This window comes from Mauremys mutica, chromosome 3, assembly GCF_020497125.1.
Source record: "Mauremys mutica isolate MM-2020 ecotype Southern chromosome 3, ASM2049712v1, whole genome shotgun sequence".
Lineage (NCBI taxonomy): Eukaryota > Metazoa > Chordata > Testudines > Geoemydidae > Mauremys > Mauremys mutica.
The window spans coordinates 103,962,383-103,988,865 of NC_059074.1; the positions used below are offsets into that span (position 1 = coordinate 103,962,383).

The 26,483-nt window shown below is 42.5% G+C and overlaps 1 protein-coding gene across 1 annotated transcript in view; it reads left to right on the forward strand.

Annotated features, from left to right (window-relative positions):
* Positions 1 to 26,483, forward strand: part of LOC123365631 (vacuolar protein 8-like) — a 51,188-nt gene that overhangs the window by 535 nt on the left and 24,170 nt on the right. The window contains exons 2-7 of the mRNA XM_045008390.1: positions 6,598 to 6,839; positions 11,418 to 11,537; positions 12,684 to 12,803; positions 13,644 to 13,763; positions 22,392 to 22,511; positions 23,638 to 23,720. Coding sequence (XP_044864325.1) covers positions 6,614 to 6,839; positions 11,418 to 11,537; positions 12,684 to 12,803; positions 13,644 to 13,763; positions 22,392 to 22,511; positions 23,638 to 23,720 — 789 coding nt within the window. The 5' untranslated portion in view covers positions 6,598 to 6,613. The remainder of the gene's footprint in view (positions 1 to 6,597; positions 6,840 to 11,417; positions 11,538 to 12,683; positions 12,804 to 13,643; positions 13,764 to 22,391; positions 22,512 to 23,637; positions 23,721 to 26,483) is intronic.

The following is a 26,483-nucleotide window of genomic DNA, read 5'->3' on the forward strand; positions in this document are numbered from 1 at the left end:
AGCGTAACCGCGGGGAAGGACTCCGGCTGCAGCATCCTGTCCCCGTCCCCCGTAGAGTGACCTGCAGGGGGAAGCGCCCCCCACTCCTAGGAGCGTTAGTTACCTGCAGGGGGAAGCTGTGCAAAGGTGTGCTCGCTCGCTCTCCGATCCTATCAGTTTTACAGGAAGGAACGAGATCTCTTAGCAGCAGCGCTTTATTACAGTAGCTTTTGCAGCAGAGGTTTTTGCATATGGCTTTGTTGCAATACACCAATATAATATATGAGGAGAGGGAGCTGGAGGAAATTTACCTTAATGGTTCCAGCACTGCCTGTACAACAAAAATGTACTGTGACTGCTCATTGTGATACTTGAATGTCGGTAGTGCATTCACATGCCGCAAAGTTGAGTACATAATAAAATAACACTCATTTGGTGGGTTTTTACTTTCGCCCATTACTTCTGACCTTTGATTCCTCTCTACAGAAAAAAGTTCCCTCACCCGGCCTTTTTTCTGTACTAACTCAGGACATTAAAAATAATCTTCAGTCTTCTCTCTATGGCCTTCTTACAGGTTCTATTTTATATAGATTCCATCGTCATGGTCTCATCGAAATTCTTGGTGCACAGAAGAACAGTTGTTCAGATTGAAGGAATAGTCTATATCAGGGGTTCTCAAACTGGGGGTTGGGACCCCTCAGGGAGTCATGAGGTTATTACATGGGGGGTTGTGAGCTGTCAGCCTCCAGCCCCAAACCCTGCTTTGCCTTTAGCATTTATAATAGTGTTAAATATATTTAAAAGTGTTTCTAATGTATAAGGGGGTCGCCTCAGAAACTTGCTGTGTGAAAGGGGTCACCATACAAAAGTTTGAGAACCACTGTTCTATGCGTTAGCTAAGCTCTTTTACATATTCACATTTCTAAAGCGGAAAGGGGAGTTTCTGAGGGTCTGTGGGCAAGACCTTTCTGAGGTCTAAAAGCAGTGTTGTCCTGGTATGGTATGGCATGGCATGCTGCATTGCAACATTATAATGTGATGATGTAGCCCCACTCCCAAAGATATTACAGGGCACAGAGATTGAGTTTTTCTCATTTTATTGATACCAGTGTAAAACTGGAGCAACTCCATTAAAATCAGTGGAGTTACTCCAAGTTTACTCCATCGTAACTGATAGCAAAATTTGAATCTGAGCTGTGTACGGTTTAGCTCTTCCTGTACAAAAGCCTGAGACTAACCCTTCCAGCTATGTCATTTCATGTTATGATTGTGTTTAGTCTCACAAACCAAGTAGTATTAGGCTGTGTGAATCTATGGATTGGACAAATTACAGGGAAAGAAGTAAAGATGATTCAGTAGATGGCACTCTTTCATCTAAGTCAGCTCTCAGTGAATACCTTGTCCTGCTTCTAGTGGAGACTATGCAGGTAGAGGAGCTTGTCTCTTTAATGTATATATAAATTGAAATAAATACAAACAAAGCCCTTCCCAACAACAGTAATTTAAGAGCCGATGGCACTTTCACAGAATAGATATATTAGCCCTGTGATTCTGGTTGGGTTTGGGTAATTACATTCTACTTCCCTAAATTCCCCCTGAAGTCTCAATTGGATATATTCTTTTTTTTAAATCCTCAGTATATTCATGAGAGCTATGTACATGAATCCAAGTTAGAATATGGGCTATAGAACTGTTTTGTTTTCTCGCCATTTTGCTTTAGAGATATATACTCATTTTAAGAGCCCCAGAGGAAAAGTGGAGTGGGAAAGTAGGGCCAATAAACATTTTATAAAGATTGTAAAACAAATAAATTGGTTGTTTAAATGTTGGTACCTTGAGTCCAGTAGTCATTTTTTTATAACTTACTTTTTTTGTTTAGGTACTACTTTATCACTGCCTGTTTCTTGTCTTTCCTCAGTATTTACCACAGCAACAGCATAGTTTATGCAATTTAAGATTGTAGTCTTTAATCATGATGACTACATCAACAAGGCCAACAGACAGCTCTCTGACACCACCTACTGAAAAGAAGACCCTGCACCACAATTCACACAGGAATTTAAAGATACCATCAAATACCTCCAAACAGCTCCAAGAAAAACTCTACAATCTCATCGCCCACATACCCATCCCAGGGACCTTCTACATGCTTCCCAAGATACACAAACCAGGGAACCCAGGCAGACCCATCATGTCTGAAGGAATGTCAGGAACCATCCTCAATCCACCCACCACACAAAGGACCAGCTTTCTCCAAAGCACTACTGACTTCCTCCAGAAACTCCACAACATTAACAACTTCTTCCCCCACCCCAGAAAACCATCTTTGCAACCATGGTCACCTCCCTATACACCATCACTCACCATGATGGCATTGCTGCCTGCCTCAAATACCTATAAGATAATGTACAGTGTTCAGAAATCCACCCAAAATCATTGCCAAACTCATCCGTTTCATCCTCACCCACAACTTCACATTTAACAACACACATTTTGTCCAAATCATGGAATCAGCCCTGGGTACTAGGATGGCTCCCCAATATGCCAGCCTCTTCATGGGCCACCTCAGGGAAGAATTTCTGAAAAAATGCATCATGAAACCAGTGATATATCTGAGATACATCAATTACGTTTTCATCCCTACATCGGACAACCTATACTCCCTCATAGATTTCCACCACAACTTGAACCACCACACGCATCCATCAAACTCTCTCTAGAACACTCCTTCACCGCATCAACTTCATGGACACCATGATTATCTTCAACAATGGAATCCTACAAAAGACAACAGAAACTCCTTGCTTAACATTGTAGTTATGTTCTTGAAAAATGCGACTTTAAGTGGAATGAATCCAATTCCCCATAAGAATTAATGTAAATGGGGCGATTAGGTTCCAGGGAAATTTTTTTCGCCAGACAAAAGACATTATATACATATACAGTATGCGTTTTAAACAAACAATTTAATACTGTACTCAGCAATGATGATTGGTTGAGGTGGTGGAGTCAGAAGGTAAAAGAGGGTGGATCGTCCAGCTGCTCCTCTTGCTGTTCTTTCCAAAGTGCCAGGGGTGCTCAACTCCCGGCTCTGTCTCAGGCCTGCCCCCACTCCACCCTTCCCCCAAGGCCCCGCCCTGCCTCTTCCCACCTCTGCTCCACCCCTCCCTCTAAGTGCGCCACATCCTCCCTCCTTGCCCCCTAGCCTCCTGAACACTGCAAAACAGCTGGTTGCTGCAGGCAGGAGGTGCAGGAAGAGAGGGGCGAGGCTGCGCGCCATGTCCTCGCTCCTCCACCTCTCCAGGGTCTCCTCTCCCCAGAGCCTCCTGAACACTACGAAAAAGCTGACTGCTACAGGTGGGAGGCACCAAGAGGAAAGGGGGAGTTGCTGATCTGCGAGTCTGTCAGCGGGTGGGAGGCGCGGGGGGGGGCTAGAGGGGAGCTGATAGGGTGTCTGCCGGCCCACCCTTGTTCCAAGCCCCCACGGATAAACAACATTATAAGCAAAGATTGTGCAACTTTAAATGAGTATGTTCTCTAATAGATCAGCAACATAACAATGAAACAGCGTTAACCAGGACAACATTAAATGAGGAGCTACTATATATACACAAGAAACCCATAGCTCACCCTTACTTCCACAGATCCCTCCCAGATGCACCAAAAAATCTGTTATCTGCAGCCAGGTCTTCAGAAACCACAGAATTTCCTCTGAAGAAAAAGTCCAGGATACACACCTAAACACATTTAAAACTGCCTTCACTAAACAAGGACACTTCATCAAAGGAGTAGATTTCACTATGGAATGGGCCACCCAAATACCTTGGAGAACCTACTTCAATACAGGGAAAGAAACAAAAACAAAAAACCTCTGAGCCCACATTGGAATCCATACAAGGCATCTTGAAACAGCCCATATTTGATGGGGGACCCCACACTGAAAGAAATCTTTCCTGAACACTCTCTTCGGCCTAAACAAAGGCTACCTTGCCAAGCTCATCATCAGAAGCAAGCTCCCCACTCAAAAGCTCATCATCATAAGCAAGCTCCCCACTCAACCAACTCAAAGTGGTATCAGACCCTCACAGAATAATGGATACAAAACCTGCAGACATATCTCCGCTGCTGTGTCAAAAAACCAACCATATCACCCATGGGTGAACAGTTATCTTCAAAGAAATCCGCATAACACCTTCAAAAGGTGAGTCTGGGAACTTAAATTCATAACTTTGCTTCACACCAATCACCATTGACTCAACCGGGACTCTTGTTTTATGGCTCATTACTACAATTTGTAATGAATCAGCCTGCCTGCTACCCTTAATTGCCCATTTCAAACCCCTTATGTATAACAATCTAATCTGTAATTGTCCACTTCTTTTCAACTGGCCTCCTACAACATGTGTTACCCCTTATGCTTAACAATCTGTTTTCCACTTTGTATTTAGGTCAGACACTCTGATTTCCTTCCCCAGACCTGAAGAAGAACTCAGTGTAGCTCAAAAGCTTGTACCTTCCACCAGCAGAAATTGGTCCAATAAAAGATATTACCTCACCTATCTTGTCTCTCTGTAAACCACTTTGAACTCTTCAGATGGCAGGTGTTATAGAAGAGCAAATGTTATTAATTAATACATTATTGTATCTCTTTAAAGTCCTGCTTCTTTTCTCACATAGACACTTTAAAAATGACCTTAAAACTAATCCTAAATGAGTGAAACTTAGCACATCTGCTCACCAGGGTTGAATTAGATACAAAAGCAGAACTTGATGGATTCTGAGGGGGCGGGGTTTATTATACCTCACATTGCTGGCTTGGACATGCATCCTAATAGCAAAGTTTGAAAGGCCAGTAGTGGTAGCAGCAGAACACAGCAGTGAGTCTCTGGGTTCTGTTGCTGCAGGATATGTAACTGGACAGGTGGGCAATCTCCTAGAAGATCCTTACAAGGTGGATTTGTCAGAAGTGAGGAGGGAGCAGACAGATATTCTTAGCCCTGCTTCCCCCATCCCCTAAGAAACAGTAATGAAGGGAATGGGCCAGCTGGACACTCCTTGAACATCTTGCAGGGAAGTAGCCAGAAGATATCACTGGATTGAATAGCAAGGAGATACACTGCCTTTAAAAGTCTTCCTCATAAAGGCTAACTAAAAGGTATAGGGAGGCCCACATCTATTGGGGATATAGGGAGCCATGGGTAGTTCTTGATTTGGACTGAATGGTATACATTTTTAGGGGATCTAAATATCACCCAAATAGCTATATCCCTAAATATCCAAATAAAAACTCGGAGATACTGTTGATAGATTTAAGCATAATAGACAAAGGGAGGGATTTCCAAAAGCAAGAGATTTAGGAGCACAAGTTCTATTGAAAGTCAGTGGGATTTGTGCTGCTAAGTGACTTGGGAATTTTTGAAACTCCTACCCTAAGTATAAAAATGAATCTTTAAAGCTTACAATAAAATGCTTCAAATGCAGTGGTCTATGTATCTATGACAGATGTATCAAATACATTGATATAGGAAATCTGGCTTAAGTGACCACTCAGCACACCAGCACAAATTCATTGCCTAACAAAGAGGTCTAGAATCAATTCAGATTTTACAGGAAGCCCCTGGAATATTTAAAATATCATATCTTATTTTCATTGGTGTCTTTAATAAAAATGTATCTGTAGAGGAGAAGGCACTTGCACCTACAGCAGTGAAATTGCATAAAGGAATAGAGAGGAGGGAGAAAGGCAGGAGAGTGCTATCTGTTCTCTCTTCCTGGACAGAGAAATTAATAAAGTAGTTAATTTTAACAAGAGGAATTGGACTTCCCCTTGCCTCCCCTCAGGATGAGCCTTGATCACTTTTGATTAACATACAGTCTATTTTTTCACCTATCTTTGCCCAGATTTTGTTTATCAGGATATAAAATATAATTCTAAGTACACTTCTGATATTTGTATTTACACATTTTCTCATTTTTTTCATTCTTCATGACTAGGACATTTTATTTGAAGCAGTTATGAACTCTCTGCCTAGCCAGATGGTGCCTTTGTTCCTGTCTAAACTTCAATAGAAACTGGAAAAACCTGTTGATTTTTTTTTTTGGGTATACCTTTCCTATTGGCAAAAGATATGTAGAGAAGGTGGTGCCTTGCCTTCAGCTGTGATGTCACTTTACATAACCACAGCCTTCTTTGTCCATTATTCCAGAGGCTTTCACTGGCCTCTGAGTTGTGAAGGCTTTGATAGTTGTTTCAATAAATTTCATTTGTTATTTATGGAACAGTTTTGTGTGATCGCTTTATTTTTCTTCAACCACTGCTGAGAAACAGTGATTTGTATGTGGCTCTGTTCCAGCCTTTAAACTAACATCTTATAGACCTCACAAGGAGCGTACTATTGACAGTTAAGTTTTGTTGTGCCATGCAGTTTGTTTGCACATAGGAAATAACTTAGCAGTTTTGCAGTGGCTGTAGAGTGTTATGACAGTGTTGGGTAAATCAAGATCTGTAACACACACCAACACAGGAGCAACAATTTAATGCAAAAAGTGGTGAAGGTGTGAAGAAGCTACTCTTTCCATCTCTCTTCCTTTTTCTCTCTTGTTTTGTGTTGGTATCAGAACAAGTAAAGTAAAAATGGCTCAGCTTTGTGAAAAGTGTGTGAAGTTGCTTCAGGACTTCGTGTCCCTTGTGAAGAGGATGTCCTCAAGTCTGATACAGAACATTAAGGAGTATTTGATTCTGATAAGTGAATGCTCTTGCCTAAAACGAAAGACCTCTGAAGCCAGACAGCTATACAAACCTGTCCTTCAGCCACATGAAAAGGAGATGGCACGAGAGTTTCTACAGCACATTGAAACAGGTGAGGGGCAGTTATTTGGGGTGATTTTTTTCTACATGACAATGGACTACTGATGAAACTGCTTTGTTCCAACTTGGGTTTGTGCAGTTCAGTGCTGTGGTACAGGGATACAGCTACAGTGCTTTTCCTGCTGTATTTGGGAAACTGAGGGTTCAAGTGGCATAATAAAGAGCTGCATTAGAATGATCAATAGCTTTCCACTGTGACATAACCTGATTTGTACACGTTTCATAATTCAGTCTTCTAAAAATTAAGACTAAAGTTTATCTGGCTAGTGGGAGGGATCTGAATCTTTGCTTTGTCTCCCCTTCCCATTTATTGGAGTTACAGTGCTGGAAACAGAATGATCCAGCTCTTTAATCACACAACTACAAATTAAGTCTAGGTATGTGACAGGATTATAGAGGGTGCTACTGTTTGATTAAACTGTTCTGCTTTGGTACTCATAGAATATGATCATTTAACAACTCCACTCTATTCAGTTAGATTCACATTAATTTTCTTATACGTTTACCACATAATCTTTGTCGTCACATATTTTATCTGATTTATTCATTTACCAGCTAGTCATCTCGGTGAGGGTCTTTGTGTTTTTATGTACAGGAGTTGGATTTGTGCACTGTAGCTGTATCCCTGTAGCTGCACAAACCCAAGTTGAACTGCACAAACCCAAGTTGGAACAAAGTCCTGTATTTTTGGAACAACAAAGTCAGCTGGGATTCTGCTTTCTTTCAAAAAGAACAGGAGTACTTGTGGCACCTTAGAGACTAACAAATTTATTTCAGCATGAGCTTAATTTGTTAGTCTCTAAGGTGCCACAAGTACTCCTGTTCTTTTTGCGCATACAGACTAACACGGCTGCTACTCTGAAACCTGCTTTCTTTCAAAAGACCAACCAGCTCTTACAGGAATAAAAACATTGAGAAAGATTGGGTAGATCAGGTGATTTATGCATTTTCTCAAAAATAAAGTTAGAGGTTACTACTATTGTCAAGGTTATTTTCTACTGGAGTCTCCTACCAAATCGTCTTTAGGAAGAGACCAAGTATGGAATATTTCACCTCAAAGAGCTAAAAGACAAAAGGTAATTTATTATGAAATTTGCATTAACTGCTGTGACTATAACAACACTCCCTTGTTCTTTTTGGCACAGTATATTAATCCCTTGTTTGAAAGATGCTATCTTTGCTTCAGCAATGGACTAACACCACAAACAAAGATTACTACATCACCTTTGTTTGAGCCAGCAGCTAGAAAAGCTCATAAGTCCTAACATCTGTCCTTAATTAGCTATTCAAGCAGAAAAACAGGCACAAATATGGTCCAACTGTTATTCAAATACTATATCTGTAATATGACTGCACATATCTGTGACGACTCGTTTCTCTACAAAGACCACCATGCAAATAACTTTGATTTGCATCAGGTGGGCGTTGTTGCTTCTTGTTTCTTTTTTATTCTTACTGAGAGTCACAAGTAGTGGCTGGGCCATCTGTGATGGTCCAGAGAGGTAGCAGCCTTGATTGTGGACTGCAGCTGACCTGAGAAGGGGCAAAGGTGGCTCAGGTTACCAGCGCCTACTGATTTTTTGGAGGGAGCTGGGGATTGGAGCAGTCCTTAATGTAAGCTACAGCAGCATACTAAGCATCAATACGCTCTATAGAGCTACCCAGCAGTGCAGAATAACCAGCGTGCATTATGCTTCTGCCGCTTCTCCCATTTCTTCCACTCCCCCCTCCACTGAAAATGTGTCTGATACTTTAGCCACATGATACCCAGTAATTAGCATGGGCGTGTAGCAGCTAAAATATTTTACATAATTTTTTGAATACTGGTATGCACATTTTGTATGTTCTTAACTTTGCATTTTCTGGCTCCTAGTGGCTTTATGTTTAAAAATAGTTTATACTGAATTTTCTTAGTTTAGAGAAGAAAAGGGGAATGTCCATTGAAAACTAGCTTATGAGAGCTATAATACTGTTTTCCATCTTCAGATCTTGACATGCTTTACAAAGTACCATTCTCTACATAGGGAAACTGACATACAGGGATAAGAGTGACTTGCCCAAGGTCCCACAGAGTCTACTGGTGAAGCTAGGACATGAACCCAGGTCTCTTGAGTCCTACTTCAGCTCTCTATCCTGTAGCCACTCGTTGTAGAAGCTAGCCTGAGAATTGACAGGAAAGGTTTCATTTCACTACTTTTGTGCTATGAAATTGGATGTGGAGGGAGGAGAGAGCTGATGTTGTTTCATGTTAGCTGCAATTGGTGGCTTTTATACTTTCATTCTTGTCATAGCATGGAAACCACTTTCTTCATTTAGTTAATGACCTGCTAATGAAGACCTTCCTTTTTTGTTTGAGCTGAATTCTGTGGTCCATTCCATTTACAAAACAACACAGACATCTCTAGTTCCCTCCAGTCTTAATTCCACTTCTACAAAACCAGTGGCTCTTCCCTGTCTCTGTAGAATCCCACAGGATTAAATTCTTGGTTAGCTGCTCTTTCTGTCTTCTCCCCATTGGTCATCATATTTATTTCTTTAACCTTAACTATCACCCATATTAATAATATGCAGCTTTATTGGCAGCATTTTCTTTCTACCATAGTTATTGCAACTCCCTTCTTTATGCCTGTCTAGATGAAAGCTCATCCCTCCATAGGCCAGCATATGTAAAATTCAGTTGTGTGGCTTCTCATGTGTACAAAAATGTGTGACCACATCATTCTTATACAACTTAACTGGCTTCCTATTCATCAGTTCAAAATTACCAAAATGTATAACATTTCTTATGGCTTTTCTGTCTTTCATAGATTAACTCTCATCTCTGCTCCCGGATCCCTCTGTTCCTCTAGCAGAGGTCTCCTCTCTGTCTCTCTATATAGTTACACCACCAATGATGTGAGAACATTTTACTTTGCAATTCCTGCAATCAAGGAAAACCTTCCTGTATCTGTCCACTTGATTAATTCTCACTCTTTAAAAATCTAAGATAAAAATGTGTCTTTCTCCCTTTGCCCCAACCCTTCTCTGTGCTGTTGCTTAATTCTGTACAGTGCTTTTCGTTATAATCTTCATCCCCAAGTGGCAATACAAAATATGCTGGTATTCAGGGGCGGCTCTAGACATTTCGCCGCCCCAAGCAGGGCGGCATGCCGCGGGAGGCGATCTGCTGATCGCTGGTCCACCGAAGCCGCGCGGGACCAGCGGACCCTCCGCAGGGACGCCTGCGGAAGGTCCACCGGAGCCGCTTGCCGCCCTCCCGGCGACCGGCAGAGCGCCCCCTGCTGCATGCCGCCCCAAGCACGCGCTTGGTGTGCTGGGGTCTGGAGCCGCCCCTGCTGGTATTGTATTCATAAAATATGAGCCTTCTATTTCCATTAATGTGGATCTAGCAAGGCACAAAATGCTACTCTCTCTACTCTTCTCTTTTGCAACATAAATACGTATTGACAGAGAGGCCAGTAGAGTTGTTTGTTTTTTGTGTGCCAGGGATAACCTTGTCTGGGATGATCAACCATGGAAAATCTTTCAGATTAATTGTTGCAATACTACTTATCTGGAACATGCATGGATTTGCTTCAGATAATGCTAGCCTTAATTAGTATCACATTCTACATACCTTCAGGTGGGCCCATCCTGATGATTCAGTTAATTAATGATTGAACATTAACTATGGGCCAAATGCTAAGTCTTTATTCACATCATGATAGTATCTTTGGGTAGATGGACCCCTCCGTGCATGGATTTCCTGCTTCACATGCAGAAGAAGGGACACCTATTTCTGCAGCAGTATTCTTTCCACCTCCCCTAGATGTCACAGAGGACTGTCTTCAGGTCCTAGGATCCATTGGTGTGTTAAGTGCAAGGAATGAGGGTTGGGAGGTGGTGGGGAGAAGTGAGTAGGCCAGGGGTTTCTCAGCACCCAGTAGAAACATAGAAGAAAACTTAATATACTCAGAAGCAGTAATATTAACTTTCTTGAGAAGCCCCTTCCTCTGTGATGGGATCCTTGAAGTGGAGGCCTATGGGCAGGCACCTGCTGAGGAGTCCTTAGCAGTGCAGCTTCTTTGATGCTAGGCAGCCAGGGCAGAGCTGCAGGGGGTCTAGAGCTGCTGTGGAGGCACAGTACTTCTGCAGCTTTGATGAATTCCCAAGAGCCAACCTGTTTGAGTAGAGCTGTGGTTCGTGCTGCATGTGGCTAAATCTTGCTGCCCTCACAGAATGACGTGAGGAAATTTCACAGGGGAAACCTTGGAGTTTTCCTCCTTCCTTAGCTCTCTCTTGAGGTTCTACCTCAGGAGGGGATGATCCAGTCTTCAGATTTTGATCAGGCAAAACTCCCAAAGAAATGGAAGTTTTGACTTCATGGACTGAATAAAAACTGAGGGCCAAACCTTCTTCTGAAGCATTTGATACTGGCCACTTTTGGAGATGTGATACTAGAGTAGACTTGCTATGCTAGTCCATGTGTTTTGGGTTGCCTACTGGTTTAAATCCCTGGGAATTCTGAACTCCTGAACACTAAAGCTTTTCAGGATTAACTAAATCTGTGCTGTCGTTGTACATTCTACAGGTTTTGAAATGTCACCATTTGGAAAAGACTCCTTGGAAGTTCTGAGGACCTTAGCATTTTCAGAAAACCCTGGTTTACAGCAGTCTGCTGCTCTGTATTATTTGCATATGAGTCAGCATTGTAAGTAAGCTCCTTCTGGTGCATTTGAAGATTTTCATAAATATAACTAAACAAAAAGTATTTTTCCCAAACTGTTAAGCTCTTTAATGAATTTGAGATTTTTTTTAATCTCTTGTTGCAAAGGAAGTGCTGTCATAGTTTCATATGTGCAAAGTCACTTGTGGAACAAGTGGCATCTGGTTTTATTATAGGCAGATGATACTGGTGCCTATAAGAGACATAAAGTCACCTTTATAACTATGACAATTCTGTAAAATTTCAACACAGCCTTTATAGGGTACAGCCATAGAATATGAATTGGGTGTACTCTGAACTGCCCATAAATTACACAGCATAGGATATCGTGAGAGAGAGCAGAGGAAGTGTCCTATTGGGGCTATACTGTGGAACCCCAAGAGATAACTACCTAGAGGCCAGATGGTAGTGAAGATTCAGGAACAAGGCATTTGCAATGGCTCTTCGATGGCAGTTTTTCAGATGGTCCGTGAACAGGGAGCAGGAGTCAGCACACAACTGTCCAGCAGAGATTGTCCAGCTGGAAGTTGGATATTGAGGTTTCTCACATCAGACTTGATGTGAAAGGATTCAGGATTTTGAGTTGTGCTTTAAAAATATGGGGAGGGAAGCTATCTGAGAGGTAACAGACAAAGTAGGGACAGTGGAGGGGAACAATGAGTAAATATTTTTCTATAAGATGAGTATTCAATGGTTTGTACATCAGAAAATGCATCAAATTCTCCCCTTGGCTACACATGTGCAATTCCCTTGATTCCAATAAAGTTACATCATTAGAGAATTTGGCCTGATGTCTTTACATCATATGTTTCTTACTGTTTCATACAGGATATGTTTCTTACTGCTGAAAAGCACACAATCATCCAAATTAGGATCTGATATGGGGCAGAAAGACTTGTTTGGTAGCGAGACATTAAAAGTAATTTCTGTTTCTCCCCTCTTTCCCCACCTTTGGCCAATAATATTTCTAAAATATCTGATTATTAAATAGTGAGCAGTTTGGCCTGATCGCCTTAGTGAGACTGGAATATAAATGCACAATATTTGACTATGGTAGCACCTCAGCCTGAAGGTACATGAAGAAATGACAAAGGGGAGAGACTTGTTCATTATTTCTTCTCATTTCTACAGTGAGCACCCATCTGCCTGCTGAGCATTTGGAATCCTATTATGCTTTACTGCAGTCCAGTGACATGGAGGTTCAGCAGATGTCTTCCTTGTCCCTCGTAAATTTTTTGCTGGAAGAAAACAGTGAGTAAATCAAGAGATCTCTGCTCTGGGTGGAAACAGATTTCTCTGTTCACCAAGACCCAATTTACATTGAGAGTACCAGTACTTGCACTGGGTTTTCATCACACCTGACTGAGAATACTGCAGCTGTCTTTTCAGCAACAAAGATAGTTTTTATAATCAAAGTCTGACTTTTAAATAATGCTTATTTTTTCTGTTACAGCTAGCTGGATCTTATTTTCAATCTTCTTTGGGGGGAAAAGATTTATTTTTTTAAAGATTCACTTATTTATTTATAAAACAGGACTATCATCACTCTGGCTGGTCCAGGGAGTTATAGATGACATTGCCCTCCACCAGTAAAGCTCACTACACTTTATGGGTTAGCAGGGCAGAAATTTCATCCACAAGGTGGTACCACTGCTGTCCTCCCTTGGAGCCATGCCAGTGTAGACATTCCATTACATTACCCTGGACCAGCAGAAGCCACCATCAAGCTAGTATGAATCTAGCCCATTATCTTTGGTGACTTGCTGTAAGTTATGGAGTGTCACTATTTGCACATGAATAATAAAAATTATGGGGCTCAGCTAGAATCTATAACAAGGACCTCTTATAATTTTTCATTTTTCTGAAGTCACTTCACAGAATAATACAGTGGCAGGTTTATATTCAGTTATAAAATAGTAGTAAAGAAATCTAAAAAAACTGATCACCTGAGCTCTCGAATAAAACATTATAGCCATGCTAAATTCATTTTGCAGAAATTAATATACAGACTCCAAAGGAATCCAAGAAGGTATAATTTTGCACCTATAAAGGATGTGTTAGCTAGTCACCATTTTATTTGTTTTTGAATAGTAAACAAAGAACAAGTTGTCCAAATTGGTTTACTTGAGCCAATTCTGGAGCTGCTCGAGTCAGGGGACTCCACTGTCCAGTGCAACTCCTGTGCCTGCATAATGACTTTGGCTGTCTCAGGTCAGTACAATGTCTTTTTCCTTTATTCGCTGTAATGAACAAATTCAATTCGTATGTCACACCACCTGCATGTGAAATAACCACTTGTGAGTAGAGTAGTCACGTGATGCATCCAGTAGTTTCACTATTCACCCATGATAAAGTTAATCCATTTGACATGCAAGGTTAGTGCACTTCTGGAAGTTGCTCAGAGACTATGGTGATGTGGGTGATATAAGAACTCAGTACCTAGAATAAAACCTAGTTCTAGCTTACAGACATCCAATATCTTAAAGGGTTTATCTGAGAGAAACTCATACAGTCGTTTCCCTTTGAATAATGCTCTTCATGTAAAACACTTACTGTGCTCTACAATCCTAAAATAAAATTAGCATGGAAGCACATTCAACCTTTAAGAGAATAATTTAAAAAAATTAAAAATGACATCTAAATCTGAGACTTCTGAGTTTAAGAACTGTAGTGCATGCTCCCTAAACTGGCAATAAGCTCCCAAGCAATGAAGCAAAGTGAAGCTGTCTATAAATATGACAGCAGATGATACCTAAGAAAGCTGAGATATCCAGCAATTACCAGCTTTAAAGAGTGGCCAGGAACATAAGCAGAAAGGAAATCCATTAAGAAGAAAGAGAGCAAAAGGTCAGTTCTTTCCAAGGTGAGCATAGGATTTCTGAGTGAAAGCATATACATAACACCCTCTGAAGCTACATTTGAAGTCCGCTGCAGATGCTCCACGTTGTTGTTCCCCGCCCTAGTTTATCAGTCAGTGGCTTGAAGTAATCAGTTCTGGAAGTTACTTCACCTTTGAGCTAGAACTCTCCATTGATTCCGTTATGGAGTTTTTGAAAAGTGACAGCATATTATAGCACAAGATTACTAACCAGGGTTAAAAAAAAATGGCAAAGATGGAGGACTAGATTGCAAAAGGGGTTGGCAACAAAGTGCCTCTCATTTTTTATGTCCATGTGCGGAATGAATTTTGTTATATACACCAATATGGAGGTGATGTGTGGTGGGGCCAAGGGGTTCTGAGTGTGGAAGGAGGCTCAGAGCTGGGGCAGAGGATTTGGGTGCGGGGGTTGAGGGCTCTGGCTGGGGGTGCGGGCTCTGTGGTGGCACTGGGGATGAGGGGTTTGGGGGGTGGGAGGGAGCTCGGGGCTAGGGCAGAGGGTTGGAGTGAGAGCTCTGGCTGGGAGTGCGGGCTCTGGGGTGGGGCCAGGGATGAGGGGCTTGGGGTGCAGGCTGCTACAGGGCTGCAGTGGGGAGAGAGACCTCCCCCCAGCCCTCTCTTGCCACAGCAGCCCAGGGCCAGGGGAGAGTTGTCTCTCCCTGGCCGCAGCAGCTGCAGGGCCGGGGCCTTGGGTGACCAGGTGTCTGGTTTTGGACCAGAACACCCAGTCAAAAAGTGATCCTGGCAGCTCCGGTCAGCACTGCTGACCAGGGCGTTGACTGTCCAGTTGGGGGCGGTGCCGCGCCACACAGGGTGCTGGCAGGCTCCCTGCTAGCTGCCACGCTGCACAGCTCTCTGGTTGGGAAGCAGCTGGCATGTATGGCTCTTAGCCTTAGGGGTGGCCAGGGGGGTCCGCATGCTGCCCTGCCTCCCGCCCGCGGGTGCAGCTCCCGTTGGCTGGGTCAGGGCAGGGGAGGAACTAGCGCAAGCATGACTCATGGATGTTGAGGGATCGCGTGGCGCGCGCCTTTCCCACTGCTGCCTGGCCCTGTTCTCGCACTTCTCGTGTGGCTGGGCTTGTGCTGTGGCACGTGCCCTGCAGCAAACCGCAGTCTGTCGCCCCATCGCCTGCACCCAGGAGTTAGAGGTATGTGTATCCCCATCTCCAAGTGCTGGGAATGGGGCTGCACCCCCATCCCCCTCACTGCATCCCTTTCTGTCCCAACCCCCCCCCAAACCCCCATCCCCCTGTCACTGCATCCCTCCCTGTCCCAACCTCCTGCACCCCCATCCCACTAACTGCATCCCTCCCCATTCCAACCTCCCCAGGCCCCCATCCCACTAACTGCATCCCTCCCTGTCCCAACCCCCCCCCCCCACACCCCATCCCCTCCGTCACTGCATCCTTCCCCCATCCCATCCTGCCCCCCACACCTACCCATCCCAGCCCTGTACCCCGCTCTCCCACCCATCCTCTCCACCACCCCCATGTCCCTCACCCCCAGGGGCAGCTCTAGACATTTCGCCGCCCCAAGCACGGCGTCATGCCGCGGGGGGCGCTCTGCCGCTTGCCGGTCCTGCGGCTCCGGTGGACCTCCCGCAGACCGGCAGAGCGCCCCCCCGTGGCATGCCGCCCCAAGCACGCGCTTGGCGTGCTGGGGCCTGGAGCCGCCCCTTCTCACCCCCCACATCCCTGCACCCCATTCACCTCCATACACTGCTGCACTCGCATTATGTCCCTATCCACACCTGTGCCCCCCACATCCTCATGCACTATAGCCGCCTGCTTCCTCCTGCATCCCCATCCACCCCACATACCCCCCACACTCTCTCCTTCACTGCCCCCTCTCACCCCCACCCTGCTCTCATCCTTGGCCTCTTTCCCTCCCCATCCTCTCTCCTCCACCTTCACCACCCCCATCTTTTCCCCTCTAGCCCACCCTCCTCCCTCCCCAGCTGGGTGATTTAGGCAGCCCCCGGAAGAGAGTATGAAAAAGTGTGTCTGTATAGGCAAGTGCATGCATGCATTGTATGTGTGTAAGAGACTGTGTATCTTTGTGTAGGGAGGTGTGTGCATTGCCGCATGTGTGTATACCTGTGCGAATAAAATTTGCAGCCTAACTCTTTGCCTTTTATTCCTTTTGCTGGCTTGCATGCAAAAAAAATGTATGACATAAAATGTGTGTATTCATTTCATAACAAGTTTTTAAAAGAGAAGGGAACTCTAAAAGAAATGTATTATTTCTTAAGAAGTGAATCTTGACTAGTAATTGCAAAAGAGCCAATGCATCATACATTTCTCCCCACCTTTGTCTAGCTACATTAAAAACTCTTTGTTGCAGACCCTCTCTTTTTGTGTGTATGTCCAGCACCTACCACCCTGGAGCGCTGATCTTAGTTGGGTCTCTAGACACTGAACAACAATTGTAATAATAAATAATGTGGAAGTATATGTGTTAGTGCATGCTAGATGTGTACACATGAATACACGTGTGTATCTGCATGTAGGTGTGGGAGTCAGTTTCTACAGATTTATTTATATAGGTATATGGACAGGTGTGCATTTCTGTGGTTGTGCTCTATGGATTTGTATTTGGGCTTCAGGAGTGGGCCTTTAATGGACTCATTGCAGCTGTGATAATGTGTAGTCCTAATTCCACACATAAAATTACAATAACTTTAGTGACCAAAAAACATGGAGTTGGTTACGAAAAATGGGGAGAGGGAAGGGAAAGAATCATGAAAACCTTTGTGAAATTTCATTTTTTTTTAAATTACCCTTTTTGACTGTTTTGCTCCTGGCTCTAGAGTCTTGTAACAAATAAAAGCTGAACTTAGCATAATACATCTGTCAATACATCCCTCCCCATTTGGGCCTTGCAGTGAAAATGAGCACGTGGGAGAGAGCAAGCAACAGAGGGAGGAGGGATGGAGTGAGAGGGGGCAGCGCCTCAGGAACGGGTGGGGTAGGAGCAGGGCCTCAGGGAATGGGCAGGGCAGTGGGCAGGGCAAAGCTATTAGTTTTTCTGGAATTTTAAAGTTGCAACCTGTTGTATCAAGCAGGCAAGGTACTAACAAGCATCAATAGGACTTTATTTTTACAGTGGAAACCTCTTTCCCAAGCTGCTGCTGCACACTCTGTAACTCTCACTCAGCCTCCTCAACTCCTCCCCCCTCCTGTCCTTTCAGACTCCCAACAGCCAGTGCTCCCAGTTCTAATAATTACAAGCACATCTAAACACCACACAACCCTACCGGGCCAGGGGAGAGGTGCCTCTCTCCGGCTGCAGCAGCTCTGGGGCTGGGGCCGAGGGAGAAGTGCCTCTCACCAGCCACAACAGCTCTGGGGCCAGGGCCAGGGGAGAGGCATCTCTCCCCCCTGCGCACCTGCATGGCCCTTGATAGCTTGCTGCACGGCCACACAGCTTAGAGGGAACTTAGGTTGGCAATGGGATATACAGCTTTTATCTCAATGATTCAGATTTATATTCAGTTCTAGCTGGTAGTATTTGTAAGTTGCTAACATCTGTTCATTGTTCAGGGCCTATGTGATACAAGATGGTGGACATCACAAAACACACCACAATGGTTGGCACTAACTGGCACTGTGGTTAAAAGTCTCAATAGCTTTCCAGAATTGACATGTTCCTGTGAAATTTTTAGATTAAAAAAACCAAAACAGCATTTTTTGATGGAAGATTGTCATGTCAAAAAATTTCCAGCTACATTTGTTCATGAGGCCTGCACTCAGGGCTGGTTCAAACAAATCAGCCCCCATCCCTTGAATTCATTCATTTTGGACCCTCACTGCAAAGCCCAAAATTCATTGTATAGTCATCTTCTCCTCCACCTGCCTCAAATTTCTATGCCATTTCAATTCAGGGGTGGCTTGATACTACAGAAATAGAGGAGAATTGGGAATACATTCAAAAGTGAGGGGTTTGTGGAGATAAGGAAATTGAAGATTTCCTATCCAACAGTGGTTTGGGAGTGGGATAAGGGAGAAACCTCAGCCACATTCATGTAAAGGAAGAGACAACCCCAGTTCCCTCTGGGGTCTCAAGTTCTTGGTCCAAATTCATTTCTGATGTAAGCCTATGAAGTCAATGAGCGTTATTAACACAGAACTCTTAGTTAGAAGGAAACCTGGAAGTAGTAATGGGGTCTGACTATGGGTTCAAAGGAACCACAGTTCAAGAATCGAAAGGGGTGTATGAAAATACAGGAATATTGCCAAAGCAAGCAAAAGTGATAGAACGAGATGCATTATACTAAGTGAAGGTAAAGCAGCCAACAGTAACTCTAGCATAAACAGGAGGCACAGTAATGCAGAGCAGAGAGAATATGAACTGAATGTTCACAGCAGCAGTTGAGGGAGACCTGGGCATTCATGTTAGGCTGAGTAAGGAGAACGTCTCACGTGTTTTCCTTACAAAGGAAAGCTGGGTATAAAAATGATTTTGATGATAAATCCAATTTCATAGAGTGTCTCTCTTTCTTTGTTGCCAATAATTGTGTGCACACATCTCTAGGAATTGTAGTGCCAAGAGAATTTTCTAGTGCACAGAAATGGTTTACATTGGCAAACTGGAACTAAGAGTTGTAGGTTGCAAGAAGAGTTCTTTAAATCCAGGCGCTAACTGGAGGAAGCTATTAATTCTTCAATGCTGACTTGAAGGAATATCTGGATACATAGTCCCTTTCTAAAAGCACAGTAAGTGGGGCCTGAGCAATGGCACCTATAAATGGACTGAAATTACTCTGGTAAGCAGGTGGTCCAGAATAAAAACAGTCTATTCATCTGCAGCTCTTATGGAGATTAGAATAAAAAATTAATTCTCTCTCAATGGGATGCATATCTCCGTCCATCCCTGTGATAAGATTAGCCACTTAGCTAGAGATCAGCCACAATGCATGAATGATACCAGCACTGGAGTGAGGAGAGGAGAAAAGTGAGAAGAATAAATTATATAAAAATACATCCAGCAAGCTCACAGTTATAATCTTCACCCAAGACTGCACAGCATCAGTTCAGTGGAGGAACTTAGTGAATGACCCTAGCAAAAAAGAAAACATGGCTTTCTTGGTTATGGGGGTAATTATATCATAGGTATTTGCTGTGGTCTTTCTATCTTCCCATTATGAGAGATGACACACCAACCATTCTCAGCCAGGTGGGAGACTTCAAGATTAATTTCCTCATGCTACTGTTCTTCTGTCTAAATGATAACTAAGACAACCTGGGTGATCGAGGGCCCAAGCACTGGCCAGGAACACTGAACACTCAGCCACTGAGCCATCGTGGATTTGAAGCCCTTTCAAATCAAGTTTTAAAAAGACAAAGCTTTAACAAAGCTTTGAAGAGACAAAGTGTTAACTATGCATTGTGAATCTAATACAGTATTAACACCCTTGCTTTCTTAGGAAACCTCCCAGCAAGGGATCTAGATTTGAAAAATTTCCCAAGGAGCCTCTCTTACAGGAAGAAAAGAGAAAGGATTTTATAAAATTACCTTGTCCAGACATGAATTTCCTTCCCACATTCATAGATACACCTCACACTGTAGTGTGTGAAAGAATGGAGGAGGAGGTAGTTTCAAAATTCCTAATCTGTTTAAATCTTTCTTTTGCTGAACTAATTAGAGCATATATCATGCCACACTATTTGTCATGATATAAAACTACAGGAAAGGATTTTTGCTTCTACTGATTGAAGTACAGAAAAAGCATATATGTACATGGGCACACTGTAAAAGCAATGAGAATATTTTTGGCCTTTTAAGCCTTTGGGTGAAATGGGACATAAAGAGTTGCCCTCACCTTTAAGGAACTACACATCCATACTAGAGAGTTCCTAGCCTCCTTTCCCATATTAGCCACTTTGAACCAGCCAGATGCTGCAGACCTTACTCAAACAAAACTCCAATGGATTTCAATGGGCATTTAGCCTGAGTAAAGTGTTCAAGATTTGGCCTTAGTTTTGTTCTTGTACAAAATATCCTGAAAATCAAAAGAAACATTGAGTGCTATTTTCAAAAGCATTCAATATTGGCCTCTCTCTACTCGCACTGAAATTCCCAACAACTTCACTGGGAGGTGAGTAAGAACAATAATGAATGGTTTTCAAAATCACAAGGACCAATGTGCTTGTTTCTGTACAAACACAGAATAAAAAGCTGCCTTATCCCAATGAGTATACAATCTAAGTACAAGACAAGAGACAACATGGGGGGATTACAAGTAACAATGGAACAACATTGGTCAGTATGATAGGCAATAGTTTCAGCACAATAATGGCCTAACTTATCAAGTTTTTTATAGGCATCACAGCAAAGGGGAGCTATTATTCTCTCAAGACTGAGTTGAGGAAACATTGTACAAGGCCCAAAATATTTAGTGTATGACTATGAAGTGATTAAATATGCCAAAAGACATAGCCATCAAAGTAGAATTTTTATAAATTAATAATTTTACTTTTATAGTGTTATAGCCGTGTTGGTCCCAGGATATGAGACACACAAAGTAGGTGACATAATGTCTTTTATTGGACCAACTTCTGTTGGTGAAAAAGGCAAGACTTTGAGCTCCACAGACCTGAAGAAGAGCTCTGTGATGCTCAAAAGCTTGTGTCTTTCACCAGCAGAAGTTGGTCCAATAAAAGATATTATGTCACCTACTTTGTCTCTCAAACTTTTATAGTGCTTTTTATCCAAGGACCTAAATATTGTACAATCCTTTTTTAAAGCCTCGCTGTACTCCTGATAGGTCAAGTACTTATTTTACAGACTGCTAAATATAAGTGCTGTGAAACAGGGTCACCTTACTTAATTCCACTGATGGGGCTAAATTCTATTCTCACAACCTTATACATCATTGGTAAGGATAAGATTATGTCACAGAGGTCACAGAAGTCATGAATTCTGTGACTTCCAGAGACCTCCATGACATTTTCTACCTCAGCCCCCGAGTGGCGGGGCTGGAGCTGTCAGCTGCCACAGGCAGCAGGGGGCCCCCACAGCTCCCAGCCCTGCAACTCCAAGCCTCTGCAAGTGGCAGGGCCCCAGAGCCGTCTGCTGCTGTGGGCAGTGGGAGACCTGAAAGTCCCTGCAGGTGCTGAAGGACCCTGGAGCTCCGAGTCCCCAGGGGTGGCAGGTGCTGGATCCCCTGCCCCCCAGCAGCAAGGCTCAGGCTCTCATTCCCCCTCCCTTGCGCTTCAGTTATCCCCTGTCAGCCCTTCCCCCCATTATTTTTAGTAAAAGTCACAGACAGGTTGCAGGCTTCCATGGATTTTTGTTTATTGCCCACGACCTGTCCGTGACTTTTAATAAAAATAACCATGATAAAATCTTAACCTTAAGTATTGGGATGGCACAGATAATCCAAAAACAGAATTTGGTTTACTGTGTTTATCCTGCTAAATTAATGAAATCCTACCTACAAACAAAATAAAGGTTTGTTTGCTAATATAATACTTACAAGATCATAAATACCTTGTTAGAGCACATCAGGTTTGTAAGGTAAATTTGAGACATTTAAAATTCTGCAGTTAGTGTCTCGCTTTTTGAGCTCATGGGATTCACTCAGAGGATACTAAGGGACTTTGACAAATAGTAAAAATTCAGATAAAAATCCCAAATAAAGTCAGTTTTAGACTTCCTTTTCAGAGTTTATTAGATTAATGTGAAGACATACAGGTCTGTCACATCTTACGTGCATTTAACATGCGTGAATTCAGCTTTACGCGGTCGGCAAAAACAAAAACAAAAAAAAGAGAAAAATAATTTAAATACTATTCCTGTAGTGTGGGCGATTCCGCCCGTCATTACACTCAATGTAATTTTGACTATACGCGGTTTTCGCTTTACGCGCTGACCGCGGAACGTAACCCCAGCGTAAGATGAGACAGACCTGTACTGAAAAGACACTCTTTTTATCTCTCTCTCATTGTATGTTTTCCCCAGAGTCCAACCGAGAGGCCATCGGCTCAGCGGGAGTTATACCCTTGCTGGCACTTGCCAACTCCTATGATCCTAGAGTCCAACAAAATGCAGTTGGAGCTATTCTCAACCTCACACGATCAGGTACTTTCAGGTTAATGATGTATCTACAAATTGCCAAAAGCAACTGCCCTGTAACTAGAAACAGCCTAATTTTATGAGGGATAAGATGGGATAAGTTTGGAATCCTGATAACATATGTCATTTTTTTGATAAATGGCATTTATGATGACGACCTTGGCTGAGTCTCTACATTCAAAAAGCTTGGCCTCTGGCAGCTTATACAGAGCCACCTGTTAATAGTTTGTAATTAGCAAGGGCTTGATTATCAACACAGTTGAACTTGAGTGCAAACTATTAAGTCACCACTCAGGAAACTGACAAAAATCAGTTGCTTAAAAGAAGTGACCATTCTGGTAAAAGGAGAACTGTACTCAGGACACTTTGGTGTACTTCGGGGTAACCTCTTAAAATGGAAGATTACTTAACAGTAGTGAATCATGGTATAGGTTTTAATGTGTATCTTATATCCCAAACCTGGTGTTGCAGGGTATACATTAGGATAAATATTATGGGCCTGATCCTGTTTCATGGGACTATTACCATGAACTTCAGTGGGAGCATGATTTGTCCTTCTATGTTAAAAGGCAACATTACTGTTCATTAATTCTAAAACAAAAACAATGGAAAACATTATGTCAGAGGTCAATCCCATGCACCGCTGTGGCTGATCTGTCCCCTTTAGATGAGGTACTGGGGGAGGGTGAAAACTTTGCCTGTTGACTCTTACAATTGCACATTTTCAATTTATTGTTTAAAAAGATGTTTTATATGAAATAGATAGAAATGGCTTATACTAGTGGGTCTGATCTTTGCTTAGCACTTCTAGCAATTTTAATCTTTAACTAAAAAAAAAAAAAAAGATGAAAAGCCTGCTCAGGTGGCTTTCAGATCATTATGGCTAAAATGATTTTGCACTGCTGTTCTGCTCCCATACAGACTTTGTCTTACTTGGAGTGTTAATTGCAAGTTACTCTCATTGGGGTACGTATGGATGAACCTAAATCACTCAGCACTGTGCAAAGGTCCCTTTTTCTCAGAAAGCCTTCACAATGGTGCATCCATTTGATTGTATGCTGGGGAGGGGGTGATCCTTGATCCTTCCACACCCTTTCACATACTAAAATTTGCCCTCTTTTTCACTTTGCAGAACGGATCCAGCAAGTCCTGTGCAGGGAAGGAGCCCTCCCTGTTCTCATCCTGATGTTAGAATCTCCTGACTCAGAAGTACAGGTATAGTTAAAACAAGACACAAATTTTAAATAATAAAAGCAAATTATACAATCCTGGAGTTAGCATAACTATTAGAATTCAAAAATACAATGTAAGGACTTGGGGCTTCTCCAGGCTTTTGAGAGTAGAGGAAAAGAAGGAGAAATAAGGAACGCATGAGGTTTTTGACTTTCTGTTTTGTTTTTACTTCAGTGAACCAATAGGTAATGGTGTCACAGTGAAATGCTGAATAGTTGTATAAACACTGCTTTGGGCATGCAACATAGGTCCAGCTGTGATAGGAGAAAGCTGATATGAAAATACACACACAAAGCTGTTGTGAAGATACCAGTCTTCTCTCTGCCAGAATCATAGATTTCATGCTTTCCTGTTATCCTTTTGCATCAGAAAAAGTTAGTGGGGAATCATTAATTATTATGCTAATTATTAGTTGTTATTATATTACAGTGGCACTTAAGAACTCCAATCATGGACCAGGGCCCCATTGTGCTAGGCACTGTGCAAAAACTCAATTAGTTTATCATCTAAGTATAACACACGAGACAATAGGGTGGTACAGCCGACAGGGGGAGCACAAGAAAAAAGGGACAGTGCAGGTCAGCAAGATAACCAATGGTATCAGAATACCAACTGCCGGTCAGTTGTCAATTTTTATGTAGGTATCAGCTATACCTTTGAGGACATCAGACATACATCAGACCAGTTACAGTTAAGCCTGGCTCTCTTTACTTGTACCTCCATATTTTTATTTTGCCTTTTAAAGCTTTCCAGTATTTTGGATGTGTGATTTTAAAAAAAAATTATTCTTGTAGTTGGTTATGTGTATGGGGTGCATAGCCCACAATGGGGGTTGCCCTACCTGCACACAATGGGTGATGTATATGAGTATCTCATGATGATGCACACCTATGAAGAGAGCTTTGTATTAAAATAATCTGGAGAAAGCCAACAACTAGAATCATGGACATTAAAGATGGAAAGGATCTGTTACATCATCCAGTCTGTCTCCTGGTTTTAATTAGTATTTCATCCAGTCTTGTTCTAGATATCCCAAGAGATGGGACAGGTTTTTCCTGATATGCATCTTAATTATTCCCTCTCTCTATTTTATCCCATTACTCCAAATTATACCTTCCTGTATCTCACTAAATAAGCTTTGGTGATTACACCCTTCCAATATCTGCAAATGGTTATACACCATCCTCTATAGTACACACTGGGAGAGAGTCTCCCTTCTGACTGATCTATGCTTGATGTAGGAAAAGCTGTGGGGTAGGAGGAGAGGGGCCAAGGTAGATTCAAGCCACACTTGTGTGGCCCATTGTCAGGGCCCATTTGTATTATGTCTTTATCCTCCTTGGCATCTGCTTATTTCAGTAATGTATCTCTTACTCCTGCCTAAATTAGACAGACCAATGTTTATCATTATCTATGCCTACACTAGGAATTGGAACTATCACAGACAATTTTCTTCTATACTAAGTCTCCTTGGACAGGAAATGAAAATAGTTCAAATAGTAGAATAGCTCCAAGCCTCCAACAACATTGTTTTCAATACTGTTTCAGAATTCTACTTTGAGCAGTGGTGCAATTTCCTGGTGTGTACAGGACTTGAGTTTAAGGTCCTGCACATTGTTTTCAGTCCACAAGCCAATTTGAATTAAGATTTTGTGAGTTGCTATTTCAATATCTTACTAAAATCTAAACATATTACATCTAAGGCATGCATCCTTCATCCACTTACTAGTAATTCTATCAAATTGGCTCCTACCAGTGCTAAAAATAAAAATTTAGCAGGACAAATGAGAGCACTTGTTGGTCTAATTTGCTAGCATATGGAAGCCCTCTTGGAGAAAGGAAAGCCAGCCATGGTATTCCTTGAAGGGATTTTGCTCATAACTGATGCTGTATTCCTCATTCGCCAGTCATTTTGCTTTGGCCATGCATTCTCAACATCAGGAGGCTTGAACAGAAGGGCGGCAGTCAATATAAGCCAGTGCCTTCCACAAGCTTCTGTCTTCCAGTCATGGAACGTCAGTTCAGACCTTTTGTCCACATAATTGGTCCCAACTATTTGGAAATACAGTCTGAGCATTAATACCTCATCTCCCTAAAGTCACATGTCAGGAATCTGTTTTGAAGCATCAAAGGTTGGATACAGTGAGGTTGCCCCTCTGTAACCCCCTCAGCAGTATTACTGCCCTTAAATTTCCTTATGCTCAAGGAAGTATTTGAAAGACAAGATGGAGCCCTTTTACCACCCAAACATTATGGTGGAAGATTTTTTTCCTGATCAAGAAATGGAAACAATCAAGCAAGCAAGAGAACGAAAAAACATAAAAACCACAACAGATTGCTCCATTCCACAAAGTCTGCCAACATGCGTTAATTTCTCCTGGGAGAGAATTTCTCTGCTCCCTCCCTTTTTATATTATACAAATAGTTTGGGCCACATTTATCCCTTCTACAACTCTTTAGAGGCTGTACAAATTACACCAGAGATTAATCTGGTCAATTGTCGTTAGTGACAGCCAAAATATTTTTTCCCATTTCTTCAGGGAGAGTCTCTATGATTAAACTCACTTTGGGACAGTAGAACATACTTCATCATTTGGCTTGAATATGTTCTTTTTTTTTGCTTTGCTGAATGTGGCTGTACCTGTCTAGTCAGTCAGTGCAAGATGACTGCCTTCAGTAATGGCATTGATGCCTTTGGCAGGGGGGCGGGGGTGGGGAATTGCTTTTCTCCTGGGTGTGATGCTA